This window comes from Urocitellus parryii, chromosome 4, assembly GCF_045843805.1.
Source record: "Urocitellus parryii isolate mUroPar1 chromosome 4, mUroPar1.hap1, whole genome shotgun sequence".
In the NCBI taxonomy this organism is placed as follows: Eukaryota; Metazoa; Chordata; class Mammalia; order Rodentia; family Sciuridae; genus Urocitellus; species Urocitellus parryii.
Genome location: NC_135534.1, coordinates 74964530 through 74986605, shown reverse-complemented (window position 1 = coordinate 74986605; position 22076 = coordinate 74964530). Strand labels below are relative to the sequence as shown.

General features: G+C 33.7%; 1 protein-coding gene across 1 annotated transcript in view; it reads left to right on the top strand.

The window, feature by feature from the left end:
• Nucleotides 1-22076, top strand: part of Dlg2 (discs large MAGUK scaffold protein 2) — a 2013368-nt gene that overhangs the window by 451620 nt on the left and 1539672 nt on the right. The window contains exon 4 of the mRNA XM_077797652.1: nt 15598-15693. Within this exon, the coding sequence (XP_077653778.1) occupies nt 15598-15693 (96 nt within the window). The remainder of the gene's footprint in view (nt 1-15597; nt 15694-22076) is intronic.

The window sequence follows — 22076 nt, the reverse complement described above, 5'->3', positions numbered from 1 at the left end:
CTCAAGGAGCGGGCACGCCTGAGGCAGCAGGATATGCCCTATTCCCAGCAGGATACACCTTAAACCTGGAACCACCCTAAACCCAAGGAGCACCCTAACCCTGATCCGCCCTAAACCCGGATCTGCCCTGGTCCTTGAGCAAGGTCACCTTACAGGCAATGTCACTGCAAATGACCTGGGTCATGCCATGCATCATTCCTACTTGGCAATGGCTCTCAGCAGTCACAGAATATTAAATGAAAAGAAAAAGGATCACAGAGAAAATTCTTAAAGGGATAGCCTATAAGATATTTCAAAAATGTTTTTAGATAATTTAAAATTATTAAAAATATATTTTTAAATAGTTTAAAAATGTATTTTTAAGTAACAAGGAAAACAAACATAAAAGAAAAATTATTTTTTCTTATTAGCAAAATGGGAGTGCTGGGCAAATAAAATTATTGAATAATATTGTGATTATTGAATAATAACATCAAATAATAAATATAGCTTTTTTAATCAAATTATGTTCCTTGAAATAAATTGAAGAATTATCTATTTGATTATAATTCAGAAAGAGGATGGATTTTTGGAATCCAACAAGTCAAATCAGAATACTGGTCCCTCCTTGCAGTATCTGAATAATTTTTGGCAAGTGATTAAACCTCAGTAAGTTTTAGATTCTTTATCTGAGAGGAACTGAATTCCAGTCTAGTTTCTGCTATGAAACTGGACAAGCACTTTTGCTTCTGAGAATCTTTTTTTCTAATGTGGAGTGAGGGAATCAGTCTGTAGGTGTCAATTTCCATGAGTACTTGTAGCTCTGATTTTCCTAGGCTCTGCGTTCTCTTTACTGCAAATATTCCACTACATTTCTACAACTAAGGCCTTTATTTTCAGGCTTCTTTGAAGCCACAGTTTAGATTTGATTCCAAATCAGATCCTGGAAGTAACACAAGAGGGCAGCTTGTAATGATTTCAATTATATGCTGCATCTTTTAGAAACTACACAGTTCATCTGTCTCTAGGACCTGGGTTTCTGACAGAAAGGTATAGCATAGTTCTGTAGTTTCCACTCAACTTTGATTAATGAAAGGATTTTGTGACTCTGCTTCTTTTCTTGAACATTAATGGAACATGTACTCCATAACAGGCATCATTAAAAGGTTTATTTGTAAAATATGGAGTAAAAATAAAAATAGTATTATCCACTATAGAAAATACAAAATATTCACTATAAAAATCAAAACAAGTATACCTTAATATCACAATATCAGAACTAACCACAACTACATCTTGGTGAATTTTTTTTTCTCATCAACCCTCTGTATTCAAGTGTTCTGCATCAATGAATTCAACCAACCATAAAGAAAACATTTTTTTAAAAATTAAATTTTTACTGAACATGTACATTTTTTCTTGTCATTCTTCTCTGAACAATATAGTGTAAACAATTGTTTATATGTCACTTATGTCATATTAAATATTATAAATAATCTAGAGATGATTTAAAGGTCATGAGAAGGTATGTAGGTTATATGCAAATACTATGTTATTTTATATAAGAGCATCCATGGGTTTTGGTTCCCCTGGTGGTATCCTAGAAGCAATGCCTTATGGATACTGAGGGATGACTATATTTGTGTGTGTGGTTTCTTTTTTATCAAGCTTTGAATATTAGTATATATTCTTTATAATGTACATTTTTCACTTAAAATAGCCCTGCTAGCATTTTTATATCCATAAAGCTTCTTCTATAACATTTTTTATTAAAAGTGTAGCTATAGCTGTTGATCATATGGCTATATTGAGAATGAAATGGTTGCTAAGATATGGACTCTGGAATTAGACTACCTGGGTATAAATGGCCGTTTCAGCTCTTATTAAGTGTGCGTCCTTGGGCAATTTGCTGAACCTATCTAAGCCTCGATTTCTTTATCTATAATGTGAGCACAATAATAATACAGGCCTCACAGGCTATTGTGATGACTCAGTGAAGCATCATAGATCGGGCAGGTAATACATACTAACTCCTACTGCCCACATTTATTTTTTCCGGTCTGATATCTCTATCTATTTCAAATAGGTAAGTTTAGTTCAGTTATATTCTTGGGCACCTCAATATAGATTTATTTTCCATTTTAGAACATTGTTTGTTAACTTTCCTATTTTTCTTCCTTCATTCACCCATTTCTGCCTTCTATTCTGAATTTTTTCTATATTTGTTTCTTACTTTTTTCTCTACTGGTTTGAAAACTTCTAATTGTTTTTCATTTTTTTCCACTAATTTATTTTTGGCGTTTTTATATATAATAATATGTGATACATTGTAAGGGACCAGCGAAACGTCGGAGGAAGAGACCACCAAGAGACTGTCTCATGCAACAGCAAAGGGTTTATTTGGGGACCAGCATGCTGGGGCTCAGAGCTCACTTGAATAGAGCAAAGAGAGAGAGCCCTGAGAACAGTTTAAGCAGAGCTTATATACTTTTCTTGGAGAGGGCAGGGAGGGAAGTTCATTGGCGAGTGGGCAGTTTGCCGGCAACCAAGTGAGGGAGTGCATTCTGCAGTTTGGCAGTTGGGGACAGCACATTCTGGGAACAAGATTAGCAGACAGTTCTCAGGATTTCAACAGTGTTTTGTTAAGCATACAGAAAAACGGAGTGACAAGTACCTATTTTATTAACCTTTCAATATGAGCTATTCTAAGAAATCTATTCTTAAGTGTAGTTCTTTTGGGATTATAATAAGGATTTTGATGTATTTTAACAAGTCATTGAACACCCCAATTCCTCAACTTGTTTCTCTTATTTGAACATGAACATTAGCTTCTATTTAAAATCAATGACTTATTTAATTAATAACATGTTTTGTTAAATTTCTGTGGTCAGCGTTGATTCATGTAGTTAAGTGTATCTCTGTTTATTCTTCTCGCTGAAGCACATCCTTCAATAATTACTTTTGTAAGAATTTTACTGATTTAATTATCTTAATATTTATATGCCTTTACTCTCTCTTCACATGATAAGTTAACTGAGTGTAAACTTTTAAGAAAGCAGAATTTTTTTTTTCACTGTGAACAAATATTCTAATTCCTTTAGTCTCTACTAGTGTTTAGGAAAATCTTCTTAGTTTAGTTATTGTTTTACTATAGATTTTTGTTTGTTTCTTTTTAGTAGTAGGATTTTGTTTTTTTCTCTCCTAACCCTAAGATGTTTTGTTTATCTTTGATGAATTTCAGTGTTTCTGCATGATGCCTGCATATATAATTTTATATATTGACATCAGTTCTAATAAAGGTTTTTTTTTTTCCATCAGAGGACTCATCTTTTTTCAATTCTAGGAAATTTTTACCTGTATTTATTCAAATATATTCAAAAACATCTCTATTATCCTCTCCATTCTTCTTTTATTATACTCTAAGTGAAGATTGTACTCTCAATATATCCTTCATGTTTGTACTATTATTTGACAATTTATTATCTCATTCATGATCTGAAGGGATTTCTTGTACACTCGTCCTAATGTTTTATATTTATTTAGTCTATGGCTTATGATGTTTATTAATTTTTGTTTATTTGTTTCAGTTATATTTATTCTATTTTCATGAGGTCTTTATTACATCTATCCTGTGACATCTTTTACTCTACTTTTATTTTCCAATATATCTTATTTGGTTTTTTAAAAAGTATCCTTATATATATTTTTTTCTCCTTGACCATCTTATGTTTATGTAAATACTTTTTTGTACCCTTCCATTACATTTGCATTGGACATGTTCACATTCTGGTTACTGATTTTGTTTCTAGTCTTTGGCATAATATATTTTTTCAAGTGGTTTGATATTTTGGATCTGCAGGCTCATTCTAGAAACTATTGAGAAATGATTAAAAATGAAGAAAAGTTACAAAACTAGCCCAAAATTACCTGTACACGTTTTTACCCATGTTTCAAAAAATTAATATTTTAGTACATTTCAATTATTACTTTAACTTCTGAGTTACCATTCTCTTTAGGTATAAATACATGTATACTCTTTGAGCAGAAATGGATCAAAAGAGAACTTTGCAGTTATTATGGCATTTTGTCCCTCAGTACTACAGCATGTGTTTTCTATAAAAAGATTCTCATACAATCAAGGTGCTGTTATCAAATTCAAGAAATTAACACTGATGTAAGAATTACCTATTCTGCATATTTTATTCAAATTCATTAATTGTTCCAATAAAAAATTGTTCCAGCCAAAAGAGAGATACTTCTCTGGTTCAGGCTCCAACCTGGAATCACACATTACATTTAGTCCTCATGTCTTTTTAGATGTTCTTAATGTAGAATAGTTTTCAGCCTCTTTTTCTTTCAGGAACTTGACTTCTTTTTTTTTTTTTTTTTAACCTGTAAGAATGTTTGACTTCTATTTTGTAGAATAGCCTTCAATTTTTTTCCTGTCTTTTTTTCTTTGTGTCTGTGTATGATTAAATATTGATGGCTATGTGTTTTGGTAGAAGCACTACAAAGGAGCATGTCCTTTTTGTACGTGATATAAGAAAATATCTAAAATACCGTTTGTCCAATTTACCAATTGTGCTAACTTTGTCCTCTTGGTTAAGGTAGCTTCCAGGTTAACCACTGTTAAATTACTATTTTCTCTAATTAATAAGAAATTCATAGAAGATATTTTCAATTTAGGTAAATGTTGTGTGTTTCATGTACATTATCTTTGATAATTCTTGCCCAAGGCATTTGCTATTTTGGTGATTTCCAGTTAGTAATTTTTTGATTCTTTCATTTTTCTATACTTACTAGTGGGTATTTTTCTATAAAGAACAACTGTCCTTTCTCCCCATTTAAAAAAAAAAAAAAATCCTTGTGTCTAATTTATCCTTCCTATTTGACTTTCTGGTTTGTACTCTCAGGGCTCAGAACACAATACCCCCCAAATATAGTGCCTTGGCAGACTGACTACTTAGATGGAAAGATACTGGAAGGGTCGCAGAGCAAGGTTTGAAATGAACTTTCCTGCTCTCCTTTCTCCTATATTTTGTTCCTAAGGTAGGTAGGTCATAGAAACTAAAATATATCTTCCCCAAAACATGCCATAAAACCTGAGAAGGCCACTCTCTTACCTGTTCTCTTTCCTTCTGCTATATGTTGGTGGGGAGAGGCAGGGAGAAATGCCATAGAGAGAATCAGAAAATAATTTGAATAAATTGTCCTTGCTGATATACCCCTCCTTCCCTCAGTTCACCATTATATCTTACACCTTTTTGTCCAATCATTTTTTTCCACAATTATTCATTTCTTTCACAGTTTCCCTGGATCTTTGGGTTTTCATGAAGTGTCTCCCTTGTCACATAAATCTTTCATTGAATAAACGTGTATCTTGCTGCTATCTTTTTGCAGGAGGGCAGGGTGTACCAGGGATTGAATTCAGGGGCACTCAACTACTGAGCCATACTCCCAGCCCTATTTTGTATTTTATTTAACAACAGAATCTCACTGAGTTGCTGAACTTCTTGCTTTTGCTGAGGCTGGCTTTGAACTTGTGATCCTCCTGTCTCAGCCTTCAGAGCCTCTGTAACAATCTATTTTTGTTTCCAGGCTTAACCAAGAAGACTAAGAGGTTCAGGAAATTTTCCTCCTCCATGGTACAAGTGAAGGAGAAACATGAATAAGTTTTTATTTATCTTTCTTTCTTATGTGTGAGAGAGCATGTTATAGATATTTTTAGCATCTTGCTTTCCCCTTACCCATTTCAATGGCAACAGAACTATATTAGTTTTATGAATTATATTAGTTTATAAAAGATTTTTCATTATTTTACACAATGATAGTAATCAACCAGACTTTTTAGAGGTTTACAATGACAAAGACTTCTGTCTTATTGGAAGTACCTGATCTTCCTCTGGCATCTGTCTTGTAGGATAAGGATGTTCATTTCCTCCAGGCTAGGAAGGGTGACTCTGGGATGAACCTACTCCAGAAGAGAAAGGGTGATGGGAAGGTGAGAGGGAGCTTCCTGTTTCTTCTGTGTTCTCAGATGTCTAGATGTCATAGATTGGGGTAGTATGTCTTTGACTTTTTCAAAAAACTATTAAATCTTACAACTTTATAGTTATAATGTTTCTTATATCTGAAGAGGAAAGTACAGACTGAGGTAAAACTGGACGCCCTATAAGTATAAAGCTAAGGAAATATTTGCAGAATTGAACTACTCCAGACCTGGGATGTGCTTCAGGATAATGTGTTCAGTTTTTGTTCCTAGAGGTGGTGCTTTCTAATGGTATGGCAGCATGGAGCTCTATTTAGCATACTGTTTGCAGTTTATATGGCTTTGGGTTCTTGCAAGGATTCAGATTTTGTGCATGGTGCTCACTAATACTAACATTCATTTAAAAAGAAAAGAATTCCACGTTTGAGCAAATAATATAAAAAAATTAACAAGTAAATCTACAAAACTGTTAAATAAGGTGAGTACTATTTACTCTATTGAAGAGTTCCAGTTTTTTAAAAATGCTCTTTTTATAAATGGAATTTTTTTTGAAATTTACAATAAAGATGAATCATTTGGTAAATCAGTTGGTAAATATTTATCCACACATATTCTGTAGTGTAGAATACACCTTTCTTAATATTATGCAATTCAACAATTCAATAAATATCAATACATACTTACTTTATTTAGGTACCATGAAGGATGTGAAGATGGCAATAAATGCACTTTCTTAAAAGATCTTAAAATATTCTTGAGTAAATGCTAAGCTCATTTTCCCTTTGTCTATATTCTAGGTTGTTCCTAAAAGAAATGAGGTGATCTGATCATTATTAGAGATGTAAAGGAGAAGACTACATCCTGAGGGTATCACAGAATAAGAGAGTCTGTCTAGTTGGAGAAAGGAAGAGCATCAGCCCAGACTTTGTAAAGGAGAGGGGTCATATGAATAGTCTTTAAAAAACTGAGTTGTGTCATTACTAGAAATGGGGAGACCAGGAGTAAAGTGAGTTCTGAAGAAAAGATAATTATATTTAGATTGAACAGAATTGAAATGCCATTGTAATTTTTAGAGGAAATAGCACTCAACAATTAAAAATGTAGAAGTACACAAAGTAAAGTCACACCATTCATGTCTTCAGATATGTACTTGGGGTAATGATGTCCATCTCGTTCTACTATCTGTCCTACCCCTTTTTCTTCTCCTTCCTCTCCCTCCCCTTTGCCCTATCTAAAGTTCCTCCATTCCTCCAATGGTCCCCCTGCACCATCTCCATTATGGATCAGCATCCTCATATCAGAGAAAACATTCAACATTTGTGTTTTTGGGGGATTGGCTTACTTCACCTAGCATAATATTCGCCAACTCTATTTACCTGCAAATGCCATGATTTTATTCCCTTTTAATTCTCAGTAATGTTACATTGTTTGTGTGTGTGTGTGTGTGTGTGTGTGTATCTCAGAGTTTCTTTATCCATTCATCTACTGAAGGACATCTAGGTTGATTCCAAGTTTAGCTATTATTAATTGTGCTGCTATAAACATTGATGTGGCTGTGTTACTATAGTATGTTGTTTTTAAATCCTTTGGGTATAAACCCAGTGCAATAGCTGGGTCAAATGGTGTTTCCATTCCAAGTTTTTCAAGGAATCTTCATACTGCTTTCCATATTGGTTGCACCAATTTGCAGTCCCACCAGCATTGTATGAGTGTGCCTTTCTTCCCGCATCCTCACCAACACTTACTGTTGTTTGTACTCTTAATAGCTGCCATTCCGACTAGAGTGAGATGAAATCTTAGAATAGTTTTGATATTAAAATAAAGATGAATGGAAAGGAATTTAGAAATAATAACTGAAGTCAGGGACTAAAAGGATGAGGAGAAAATGAAAGAGAAGGAGCAACCAAGATACTGAATATAGGAATACAGGTTTTTAAGAAGAAATTATTAGCTAACAATAGGAAATGCCAGAAAAAAGTGAAAGACAATAAGAACTATAGAAATTCAGAGAAAATGGAAAACAATAAGGACTAAGAGGTCCTTGGTGAGTTAAGAGTTCAGTACTAGGGGAAAAAAGGGCAGCATCTGGGGACTAATGAATAGTTCACAAAGTGACTCCCCTTATGCAATCTCCAGTCCAGGTTTATATTTTGTTTGGAATATTCTATGTTAGCTCACATGTTATTTTAAAAACATAATTGTTGTTATTTTAACAATTATTATTTTTTTATTTTTTGAATTGGCTTTTGTTAGTCATTCATGTACTGGCCAACATTTCATCTAAAATAGAAAGATGCTCTGGTAAACTGAGTAGAGGTATTCTGTTGACAGAAAAGGCTAAAAGAAAGCAGAAGAAAATAAGGGACAAAAATCATGTTGGCTATTTCATAGTTAGTTTATTAACACATAGGGGAGTTCTTTATCATGTTGGCTCAGGTGGACTGAGCCATTTCTGAGACATTGCTGTGAATCAATATTTCCTTTCTTTTCTTTGTTTCTTTCTTCCTCCCTCCCTCCTTCTCTTTCTTTCTTTCAGTCTATTTGAAAGCATTATTTTATTACATAGCACCCAGCATGACTGATTCCATTCTGGTTTGGTCTGTTCTCTTTGGGGCCTAATACAGGAGCTCAGTCCAAAACAACTATCTCCCATAGACTTTGTTCCATGTTTCCAGCACTTAAATATCACAGTCCAGCATTCCAAGGTCTGTTGAAAATTACAAACATCTAGCAACACTAGATTGGGGTTTCCTCACTGTAATAAATGCCTGTAAGTTATTAGAGACTGTATCTGTTAAGTGGAGTACTGATTTTCCATTTTGCCAAGACCATATATGTTTTCCTAAATATGTCTTATATATTTAACATTTCATCATCTAGATCATTAGTTTTCAACTCAGCATGTGATGAAATTATCTCAAGCACTTGTGAAAAACAGACTGTATGGCCCCACCCTACAGTTTCAAATTCAGTAAACCAAGAACTTTTTTTTTTTTTAATAAAGCTCTGTGTGATGCACACATACTAATGGTCTGAGGACCACAATTTGAAAAGTAATGGGAAGTAAGAAAATGGTTTACTTTGGTATACTGGTTAAATGCATAAACTTTTAAAGTCAAAACTAGGTCTATTTTTTACCTGGAAAAAAAGGATGACTGTGTCTGTTTCATTGTTAAAAAAAAATAAGTGAGATAGTACTTAAAAAATGTGTATTAGCATCCTTTAAGATCTAGCTTACAATAACTTTTCATTATATGATTCTATTGAATTTGTTTCTATTATTACTACTTTTATATCTTTCAAGAATGTTGATTCTGGGGAGAAGAAGGTTAGATTTTGATGGCTTAGGAACAAGAGTGATCAAGTCTTTTCTTTCTGTGAAAGAATGAAGAAAATAAAGACGTATAGAAGAAAAATTCTGTTTCTGAAAGAGTAAAATTGGTGGTAAGTTACAAGGGGAAGGACTAATGACAGTGATACATAAAAGCATGGAAATGTAGTCAAGAGATTGAAAATGAGTGTTTTGTATGTATTTAGGAAGCAAATATGAGACACTGTTGGATGTGAAGGAGGAAAGACATAAATCCTGTTGGGGATCAGGACACATCACCCCCAAATGTGACTATAGGAGACAAGAATGCCATCCTAAAATATTCTTCTTTGGCATATTGATCATTTCAAACTGGTTATTTTGAGAAACTTCACACATTGAAGTAGCTCTGAAAGACTCCTTTTGTAAAGCAAGTTTACATCTATAAAGATTTTTATTGGTAAATGTGTCTGTATCGAGAAGAGAGTTACTCTGAGAAAACTTTTCAGTTGAGAAATTTTAATTATCACGATGAGGCAACCTGTATTCACCATACATTTCTTCCCATTCCCTTCCATAATTTGGCTCCATCACCTCTAGAAGATCCAAGTGTCTTTTTTCCTTTCTGTGTTTAGTATGCTATATAAACTTGAATCAGCAGGCCCTTCTTTGAGTCTCATATTTTTGTGAGACCACCATGCCATTGGTATGCACATAATTAAAGTAGTAGTACTTCTGCTAATCTGCCTCATGTCAATTTTTACCTCAGCCATGAATTTAAGAGTGTTCTTTGAGAAGTCATGTTTCCTTCCTCTACAATCCAACCCATCTGTGAGATGGTTGATAGGAGGAATAAAACTCTCTGCAATGGATGGCATGATTTCCATATTTTGAATGACAGTAGTCATAGCATTTAAATATTGGTCCATTCTGCACAGCACTTAATTTCTTTCTTTCTTACTCTAAACCTATGCTCTTTCCTCCTGAGCCTGGTGCCTTTAAAGTCTACATTATATGCTATTAAAATAAACTCTCCTACTTGTCTAAATAACCTCCTTTGACTTCAACATTATTTTAGTGCTTTTCTTTGAGAACTCTCCTTTGATTCCAATCTGATATAAATGCCCCTTCTATAGTTTATATCTATTATTTTAATCAACATATTTGTACTATAAATTACATATTTGTATATTTCCCCTTGGAAGAAAGGCAATCTATATTAATGTCTTTCTGTCTCCAGAGATCAATAAATATTTGTTTAATGAATGGAAACTATAAAAGATTAAATTAGATGAATAAATGAATGCATATAGATGAACAAATAAAGAAACAGGGAATAAGGGCTTTGATCTGGCTAAGAGGAATGCCAAGCTGAACTACTTAAGGAAACTCAGGTAGCCCCTGTCTCAGAAACATTCTTTTACTTTATGCTCAGTCTATAATGGTGGCTTTGTTGCCATGTTCAGTAATGATGGTGGATACAGGCAGCAATGATAGCAGTGCAAGCTCAGTTAGCAGCTTAATTATAGTCAGTCACATTAGAATTCCTCACTATTGGCATTTATATGAGTGATAAACTCATATAAATTGTTCAAGCTCTCAGGAAGACATGTCTTTAATTTGTTGATGTGTAGTATTCCTAGGTACAAACCAAACATTTAGGCCATTGGCAACATACCAGGAGTCAGTAAAAAATACAATAAACTTGTCAAGAGGCATATTTGTCACACCTCTGAGAACAGCCTTGAGTTTTGTACCCTGAGTGGAGGAACTGTGGTCATTTCAGTTTTGCATAGCTAGCACTGAGAATAAATAGCATTAGCATACCATTGGGTTTCATTTGGCTAAACCATTAATAAATAAGACCCAGATATTTAATGAAACCTCTTTGAATCAAGAATCCCATTGAGTTGTTGTTTCAGGGGGTGGAGTTGGAAACTGACTTTTCCTTAAAGGGTAATGATACTTTTTTATATATGATCAAGATGCTACTGGGATGAGGCTGGCTGCATTCTTGAATACACCATTTCCATGTGACAAGTGAGAACTTTACCATCTTATTATATTATCAGTTGATCCACCCCCAAAATGAAAATACCAGACTGGAGAGTTAATAAGTGTCTATGATCCAGATGTTCAATTTTGAGAAGAGCCCAGTAGCAAAATAATGACTATTTAGGAGAAACAGTGTCCAGGAGAAGATGAGACCAATTCTGAAAGAGCAATTCAGGTGGGGGCTACCTCTATTTGATGATAATTCAAATGAACCCTCATCAACTCAAAGATTTGTGACTCAAAGATGTCATTAATGTGGGACCCAAGGGTAGAAATCATGCCATAGCTTGCTACCAATAGAGCTACCAACAGTGTTAGTGGATGCTGATTTTGAAGTTAGATTATGAGTAAAATGTCAAAGTGAGAACATACTCTCTTTATTATCCATAGAACCCAATGAGGTATGGGGGCCTCTGTTTTGATGGCTGGGGCTAAAAAGACAACAGTTTTTCCTTGCTGATGGAGGGAATTTACCCATAGAACCCCTCAATGTTGTCAGTTTATCACCTACTCTTGCTGGCTGAGGTTTTTGACTTTTCAACTAATAGGACATTTTGTAATTACAATTTTGAACATCAAAAATGAGAGCTAATAAGCCAAACTCAAAAAAGTCCAGGGTTGAATGTTTTCTCTCATATGCAAAAAGCAGAAAAAAATAAGAGGAAAAAAGGAGGTGAGAGACATGATGAAAATAAAAGAGAAGAATGGAATGGAAGAGGGGTGGGGTTAAGGGGAAGTGGGTAAGATGGGAAAGGAGAAGGCCTGCAGAATGAAGATGATCAAATTATACTCTGTGCATGTGTGAATGTACCATGGTGAATTCAATAGTACACTGAATTTTACATGTATGCAATTTTATATGTATACATTATGTATACATATAAAGCACAAATTTATTTAAACAATAAATAGCTGGGTATGGAGGTACACACCTGTAATCCCAGCAGCTCTGGAGGCTGAGGCAAGAGTATCAAGTTCAAAGCCAGCCTCAGCAATGTAGTGAGGTCCTAAGCAACTTATTGAGACTCTGTCTCTAAATAAAACATAGAAAAAGGCTGGGAATGTTGCTCAGTGGTTAAGCATCCCTGGGTTCAATCCTTGGTACCATAATAATAATAATATAAAAAATAAAAATAATAAATATATGGGGGGAAAGCCAGTAGAGTAGTGCAAGTGAAACAGGAGGTAGGGTTGAGAAAGAAAGAAAGAGGTACCAGGGACTGAAATGCAGAAAATTATGTTCAATGAATGTGTGATTATGCCAAATGAACCTCATTATTATGTATAGCTATAATAAACTCAGAAAAACATAAAAAAGTAGAGCTACCAACACTAAACCTGAAAGCAAATGACAAAGGAGTTTAGGTACTGCAGAAGCACTATAAACATATCAGGGGCCTTGCCATATGAATGCAAATACATTAGTCTTGGTCCTCAAGTACCAGAGTGGTAGAAAAATGATGTAGGAAATGTAACATACCAAATGCTGTCAGTGCAGTGAATTTAATTACAGTTAAAATGTCTGGAATACCTAAGGGAATAGCATCAACAACCAAATTCACCAAGCTTTAATACTCTGTAAGGGTCTAGCTCCATTAGCATTTCTTACTGGCCACACTTGGCTGTTGTTTTAATATATTATACCTTGTAGTATTCCTGCTACCTTTAAATCCTTATGCAATTTCCTCTTTTCTTTGAGATTTTTCCATTGTTTCTGCTGGACTACCTGAAAGAAAATGGGGAAAATAATTGGGGAGAGATTTACTGATTCCACTAGCATCTTTCTACATGTACTCTTCCTGATCAGGAGAATCCCCGTTGGACTTTGTAGGCATTTACAGTGAAATATTAATACCAATTATACACTCAGCAATTAAAGGCACAAAAAACCCGCTACATTGAATGGCCCCAAAGAGCTTCATATACAAGGTCACTTTAGCTTTCCTACAATGAATCCTGCTCAAATCTAGTGATCTGAATCCTAGTGCCCGAATGCCTTACCTCATAAGCACTAATCCACAGAATGAAGGTGAGTGTGTTTTGGAGTTATATCCAAGGGAACTATGATAAGTTGAATCCCTCCTTTCCTGGAAGTTTTTTAGTATATTTGAATCGGTATATATGAACCTTGTCCCATCTTAGAAACAGGGAAACATTGTCCCACTTTTAATCATCTTTTTCCTTACAGAATCTGAGATCAGTAAAAAGGAAGAGGGAGGGGTTATAAATCACAGAGGGCAAGACAGCTATATAGCTATAAGCAAGGAACATTTACTTCTGATTTTGAGTGTCGTGGTGGTAACTTTTAGCTGAACAAAGTAGAATTCTAATGTTTTGTTTCATCCAAAGTTTTTTTTTTTTTTTTTTTAAATCAGTAGCCATACCATCAAAACTGCCAATCTCTAGGGCTAGAGTCATGGCTCAGTGGTAGAGCGCTTGCCCAGCATGTGTGAGGCACAGAGTTATATTCTCAGCATGACATATAAATAAAAATAAAGATCCATTGACAACTAAAAGAATATTAAAAAAACAACAGCAACTGCCGATTTATAGATGATAGATTAAAGGCACCCGTGTTTGGTACCACAAACTATAAGAACAAAATCAGGACTGCCAACCTGATTGTATCATTTATGTAAATACCCACAGTCAGGTACTGTTTTATGATGAGGCCCCTTGGAATAATGCTGATTGAGCCTGAACTACCTCCCTTGATGCCTGGATTTATCATCATAGCAAGTATAGAAGAACATGCTCCATCATAGACTGAGCACAAAGTAAAGAACTTTGTTGCATATTGCTAAGGCTACCCTGAGTCCCTCATTTAGTTGAGCCTAACATTCTTCTTAACCAGATCAGACCTCTTCTTTGTTCTTCTATCTAGGCATGCTTTTATTTCTCTAATCATTTATACTCTGTATTCATTAAACAAGTATGTATCCTTCGAGATTAAAAAACAGTAAGATATCCTTCCTGTTCTCCAAGAAACAATAATATGACAAAGAAATATATAATTTATAACACAGTGTGTGTTAATCACAATGAGAGGTTTAAACAATGGGAGCAGAGAAGAGGGGCATCTACAACAGACTGGTATCAGAGAAATCTTGGTTTATGCTCACAGTGTTTGCAAATTTTTCTCCTTTCACAGTAAGTACAGGTACATGACTTTATAACTATTGTCTGCTCACCAGAATGAATCTTAGTAGCTGAGGATAATAAATAGATTGATGAGGAAGTTTTCCCACGTACAGAAGAATTAGAAAAAACTGGAAGCTGTCTTGGAGTCTTTTTCCTAGTACTTGGCCTGAAACCATTTCAGTTATTTCTCTATTAACATTGAGGCGAAAGACCATTATTATGCAGTTGAACATAAAACATGGTCAACATGTTATTGATCTTCAAAAATGTCCCACAAAGTCTTTCACCAGCCCATCAGTCCCTGATCCTTTCTCTTTCAGAAAACCATGACTGTCAACATTCCCTTCTTGTCACTGCGGAGATTGCAAAGTGTCTTGATATTTTACTTTTTTTGTAAGCTAAGGAGTTAGGCTGCCACAGTTTCATAGATGATGCCAGAAGACCCATACGACAAAGATAAAGGACTGTATTACTTGCAACAATAGCAGTAGCCCGAGAATCAACATTTCTAGTCTCTGTTTCTCAAGCCCCATTTCCTACAGGGCCATGCTAACATTACCACATGACAAATTCCTATGCAATGGTTTTTATAGGTTGCAATCACTCAAATGAGGGAACACTAACAGTAAGCAAACCTATTCTTTGCTCTGAATGTAGTCATTATTTCTATCATCCAAAGCTGCAGTTAAAAAGTACTCAAGCACAAAGGCAGTCAGTGTCTCTGCTTGTTTTGAGAACTCCAAAAACTACTGGTGTAGAGATTTCTGCAAGTATGGGAAATTACATAAGATGAAATAAACTCTTCTACCTTCATCTTATTAACCATGCTCAGCTTTTACCAGATCATCAGTTTACTTTGGAATAGTCCAATTTCAACACTCCCTGGTGAAAAGCTTTGAAATTTAAAAACTTGCCTTTGAATAACTGTCCCATTTTATGATTTCTCTTTGGGAGCAATATAAAAATGGGTTAAGCAGTACATTCATATTCTAAAACTCACATAAGCAACATCTAATAATTTTATTCAGGTCTTAGATATCTTAAGATTCATGTTAAAACCTTGAAATACTTCACTTACAATTCAGAAAATAAGCATTGATTCTTAAACTTTTTTTTTTTTTAGCTTACAGTTTGGGGTGGACCAAAGGAGAATGCTTCATGTATTGAGCAAAATAAAGAAAATCAGTGTTTTGAGAATGAAATTGATGAAAAGTCAAGTGTAAGTGTTCGAGTATTTTCTTTGTTTCTATGCTTTATTGGGAAAATGTGTCTTGTACTCTATGTATAAAGTTTGTAGTAGTGTTAAAATAAAAGAAAATGTGTAGCCTAATTTCTAACCTTGACATGGTCAGCATATTGGGTTCCCCTGCTACTAAGCTGACACTGAATGTTTATCATTTTGAGTAGTTATATATTTCAATTTGGGATCTGTGTTTTGGTGTGTATTCTTAAATTGATGGTGATAACACTGCCATTTTGTAATCTACTCCATTTCTTCTCTGGTGAAAAATGTTTTCATTTAAAATAAAAGGTGCTATTTTAAACTATTTGAGATTCTTATAAAATGGTAAATGCTTTTCCTTCCAGGAAAGGAAGTCATCTAAGTTGGCAATAACACTGTTTTCTCCAAAAGGACAGAGTAAGCGTGGATGTCCATGTTGGACTCATTCATACTTAGAAAACAATTTTTTGGACTTCCTGGCTGTCCACAGGGATATTTGTAGTTTTGCTTCCTGAAGATGAAATCATTAGGCCTAAATGGAATACAAATGTGCCAACTTGTCAGGCAGCTTAATTAAATAAATGCTGGCACATATATTAGAGAAGCTTATGTTCTCATCATAGGAAAGCATATTGTTAGTCTATACTGCCTGAACTCCAAAGCTTCAGTTTATCTTATATGAGAGTTATGAGATTTTAATAAGATCTTGAATATAGATTTAATAGTGCCTGGCAAATAGTATATTTATTATTCTATTAAAATGAATTTCAAGTTTTACAACTTGTAGAGGTGATGTTTTTATTAAAATTCCAAACATAGAAACAAAGACATCACTAAGAAGAAACTATAAAATGTTTCTTCATCTTTTTATTGGTGAAGAAGCATTTTACATTTAAGGTGGAGAGAAACTTGACTGTAGGAAGCATATAAGTCTGAGAAGAAATCATGGTGTAAGAGTAAGTAAGAATTAGAGGCTTAAAACCTGGGTCATTATTTTTGTACACTTACTGTCTGAGAGTTCTTGGGCAAATCATTCAGCCTTTCTGTACCTCAGTTTCCTAATCTAAGTGAAAGGTTTTGATTAGATAAATTGTGGGTCCTTTAAAATTATAATGTATTTATATCACTTTGATATAATATAGAAATCATTTATTTTAGAGAATCTCAACATTAACCTCAATTATTTTCAGGCTATAATGTGTGTTTACACTCTATAAAATAGCTATACCTTCTAATTAAATAGAATTCTTTAAAGGTCAGCTCTATTTTGCTACTTATTATTCTTTCCTACATTTGAAAGGAAAATTCTTTTCCTTAATGACACTAATGCCTGTTTTAGGGAGGTAGAACAGAACAAGGATTCCCTGGCATTTATATGCATAAATTAGATGTTATTCATTACCTCCATTTTGAAATTGATGGTTCTAAAATAGTAACTAGCCAAATAAATCTTGAAAAATAAAAATAAAATTGGAGGCCTTATATCTCCTAATTTAAAAACATAACCAAACAAATCATAATCCACATGGTATGGTATTGACATAAAGACAGATATATGGACATATGTATGGACCAATGCAACAGAATAGAGAACTCAGAAATAAAGGCTGAATGAAAGCAAAGTTGGTAGCACTATACAATAAAAAAGAGATTATTCAACAAATAGTGGTGAGAAAACTGGATATCCATGTGCAGAAGAATGAAGTTGGACCCTTAGTTTACACTATATAAAAATTAACTCAAAATGGGTTAAAAACACAATTAAGACCAAAGATTATAAAACTCCCAGAAGAAAACAATGGAGAAAATGTTAAGACTTTGGCTTTGGCAATGAGTTCTTGGATATGATACTAAAAACATAGGCAATAAAGGCAAAAATGAAAAGTCAGAACTATATAAAACACTTTCTTATGAAGAGATGCTCAGCACTACTAATCATAACAGAAATGCCAATTAATACAACAATGAGATCTCAGACCTATTGGGATGATCGTTATCAAAACAAATATTAGTAAAGATGTGGAGACATTGAAACCCTGGTACATTGTTCGTGAGAATATAAAACAGTGCAATCATTATGAAAAACGTACAAACATTCCTAAATTACAATATGATCCAGAAATCCTATTTCCAGATATATAGCCAAAATATTTGCAAGAAGAATTTTGAAAAGATATTCACACACCAATGTTCATTGCAACATTATTTACAGTAGCTAAGAAGAGGAAGCAACTCAAATGTCCCTGAGAGGATAAAGAAAATGTAAAAAAATAATATTTAAAAATGTTTATTTACAATGGAATATTATGTAGCCTTAATACAGAAGGTAATCTTATTGTGTGCTAAAATATCTTGAATCTTGAGGAACATTATGCAAAGCAAAATACATGAGTCACAGAGAAGACAATATTGATGATTCCACACATACGAAGTACCGAAAGTAGTTAAATTTTTAGAAAGTAGAAAGGAGGTTGCCTAAAGCTAAGGAAAATAGGGGAGGAGGAATTAGTGTTGGTGGATATGGAGTTTCAGTTTTACTTATTTATTTATTTGTTTATTTATTTATTTATTTATTTTTGCCACATGGCGATTAAGCTCAGGGCACATGTTAGGTAAGTACTCTTAACTCTGAACTATACCCTCAGCCTGAATTTCAGTGTTCTGATGATGAAAAAGTTTTCAAGCTCTGTTGTTTATCAGTATAAATACATAAAATGGTACTGAACTCTGTACTTAAAAGTGATTGAGATTACAAGTTTAGTATTTTGTTTCTTATAACAACAATGAGAATAATAATAACAATAAATGATTCTGAGTTAATCTTCCTAGATCGCCAAATATGAAAATATCATAGAGTCAGAGGATTAAAAGTAACTTTAATGGTAAACTAGAGAAGTGACCCCTAATTTTAAATTTCCTCTACTACCACCCCATAAAAGGGGAATCTGTCATTTTCTGGAAAACCTCTAATCTGGAATATTTATTACCTGCCAAGGTAGCTCATTTCATCTGGGCAACTTTTAATATTATTCTTATTTGACCCATGATATTCAACCTATATTAGCACTGGGCATATTTTATATTTCTCAATATAAGTGAAAACACAGTGGCAAATATCTCATCTTTCTGGAATTAATAAAGATTATTATTATTATTATTGATGGATTATTATGGTTCAATCTTGCTAAGTTGGTTTACTAATTTAAAACATAAAATGTCATAATTTCTCTTGTCCAGATAAAACATCATGTTTTATCTTTGAGTATCTTGTAGTGCCTCAGAGTCAAGTTTCTGCCTATTAAAAATCAATGACTGGACTGTCTGTACTAGCATTGCCTGAGATCAGGTTTGTGTGTTACTAAATGTGACACATTCATGAAGCAAGTTTAAACTATTCAATTCAAATATCAATATATCTCAGTTTTTTCATTGGTTATATTTAATTTAATAGTTATGAGTAATTAGTTATATATCATGACAGTTTATCTAATCACAACCTGATTAACAAAGGGTCAATGTTTATTTACAGATCATGTATCTGATAAGGGGTTAATATTTCAAAATTTATAAAGAATCCATGAAATTCAGTAGTGGAAAAAGAACCAAATTAAAAAATGGACAAAAGACCTCATTGGACATTTCTCCAAATAAGACACAAAAGCAGTCAATAAGTATATGAAAAGGTACTCAACATTATTAGGGAAATGGAAATAAAAATTACTATGTGTTATCACCTTATACCTTTTAGGATAGTTAGAGTAGCTATTATCAAAAAGCCAAATACAACAAATGTTGTTATGAGTGTTGGGAAAAAGGGACTCTTTTGTATACTGTTGGGCATGTACATTAATATGATGAATATAGAAAACTGTATGGAGTTTCAAAAGAAATTAATAATAAAATTATGTTATAACCTAGCAGTCCTTTTGGGTATACTTTTAGAAGTATACTCAAAAAGAAATAAAATCACCACCTCATAAAGATATCTGTGCCCCTATGGTAACTACAGCATTATTCACCATAGCTAAGACATGGAAACAAAGTAAGTGTCCAATGACCCATGAATGAATAAAGAAACTCCCTCCCAAAAAAAAAAAAAAATAGGATAGCACATTTTATTCATCCCTAAAGAAAAACGAGATCTTATCATAGATGGCTTACCTAGATGGCTCTGAGGAACACTATGCTTAGTGAAATAATCAACCACAGAAAGAAAACATATTGCAAGATCTTACATATACAGAATTTAATGAAAAAAATTCCAATATACTGTGCTAGATAAAGAAGCAGTGGTTAACAGGGGGTAGTGAGAGGATGGGGAAGAAATGGGGAGATACAGGTCAGAAAATACAAAGTAGTGGATATGTGGAATGAACAAGTTGAGAAATCTAATTTCCAATTTGGTCGCTATAGGTAATAAAATTGTATTTTATATAGGAATTCATGCTTAATGAGAAGATAGTTTATCTTATACAACCCCCAAATAATGATGGCCATATTAATTTATTTCACTATAGTAATCTTTTTATTATCTATATGTATCCCGTGGTATCATGTGGTATAACTTATTACACATGACAAATTTTATTTAAAAAAAAAAAACTAAAAAAAAAAAAAAGCCAGGCATGGTCGTGCATGCCTGTAATCCCAGCCATGTAGGAGGCTGAGGCAGGAGAATCACAAGTTCAAAACCAGCCTCAGAAATAGTGAGGCACTAAGCAACTCAGTGAGACTATATCTCTAAATAAAATACAAAATAGGCCTGGAGATGTGGCTCAGTGGCAGAGTGCCCCTGAGTTCAATCCCTGGAAACCCCCCTGCAAGAAAAAAGCAACACTAAAAAATGTTAATGTTGAATCTGAAAACTATTACTTGTTTTATGTATTTTAAATACTATTATTAATATAAATCATTTTTGGAGCTAAGCTATATTAAAAAACATAGATTGCACATTTCATGTTGCACATTTCAGATTCTGCCCTTGCTTTTAAAAAATGGGTATGGGTGTTGGGTATTAATTCATTAATTAAGAAAATATCAATTTAGAATCTGTTATGTTTTAAACACTGGTGATACAGCTGTGAACAAAACAGATGAGTTCCTGTTCTCACATATAAACTTCAGATGGGGTAAATAGTAACAGAAATTGTGGTCATTGCTATAAAAGAAGTAAACCAGAATCATGTCATGGAGAATGATGGAAGGTAAACTAAGCTAATTACAGGGGTAATTTGAGATGGTTTTATTAAGGTGGTAACATCTAAGAAGAAACATGAATGATAAGAAAAAAGATCTCTTGTGTGAATATCTAGAGAAAAAGAGTTGCTGGGAGAAGGAACAATAAATTCAATGCTTGGGAATAATTAGAATGAAATATTATATTTGAGGAGCAGATAATAGGCTGGTGTGTTTGGGTGTGGGAAGAGTATTTAGCAATGCTACTGAAGTTATTTATATTAACTTGAAAGCAAAATTGTTTTTCAGACCATATAGCTTTTTAGATTTGTGGCTTGTGCACAACTAGAAGTTTTGGAATGTATTCAACCCACAGCATTGTGTAATAGGAAAAATGGAGTTCACAAGGAAGAAACCTAATGTTCAGTAAAGTTTCATAAACTTGTGATATTTTAGGGAAACATAATTTTTATCAAATATTCCATATATGTATGGTTTATCATTTACAATTATCTAAATTAAAAAAAACTGGCTTCAATTTTGATGATAATAATAACTGTATGAGTTATATTTTATTGATTAACTATGTTGTGACTCATATTAAGCAAAATTGACCCAAAATTCAGGTCTACATAAGTAAAAACCATGGTAAAAAATAGGTTCAAAGTGAAAATTACTTGATTTCTGCAGCATATGATGATTTACTTAAAATTTTGCTTATTTATTTATTTTACAAATATTGACATACATTGCACAGAATTTGTAGACTTCTGCTTTATACGAATTAGTTGCATGATCCAATACTATCCTGATATTCTTTTTCATCATTGAAACTCTGGCAAAGTCAGTCCTTTTCCAGTTGATCCTAATTTCCTGCTTTCCTCTGGAGAGTTTGGAAATGAGGGCAGGCATTTTGCCATGACCTGCCTGCAGTCTATTTATTTTACTAAGCTAACAAGCTTTGCAGATGTCATTCGTGTGCCTACTGTCCTGGGTATATGTGGAACAGTCAGACAGGGATGGTAGTCCAGGTGGGTGGACTTCTTATTATTTCCCTTGGAGCTAATTGTCCTATTGAGGAGTTCATTCCTTCTGGAGTTTCTCCCATGGTCTTTATAAGCTATAAAAGCCCTCATTGTAGGAGCCCAGAGATGCACCATCTTTTTAAGGGGGGTCCCCAAATTTTGGTTACTAGACTGCACAGA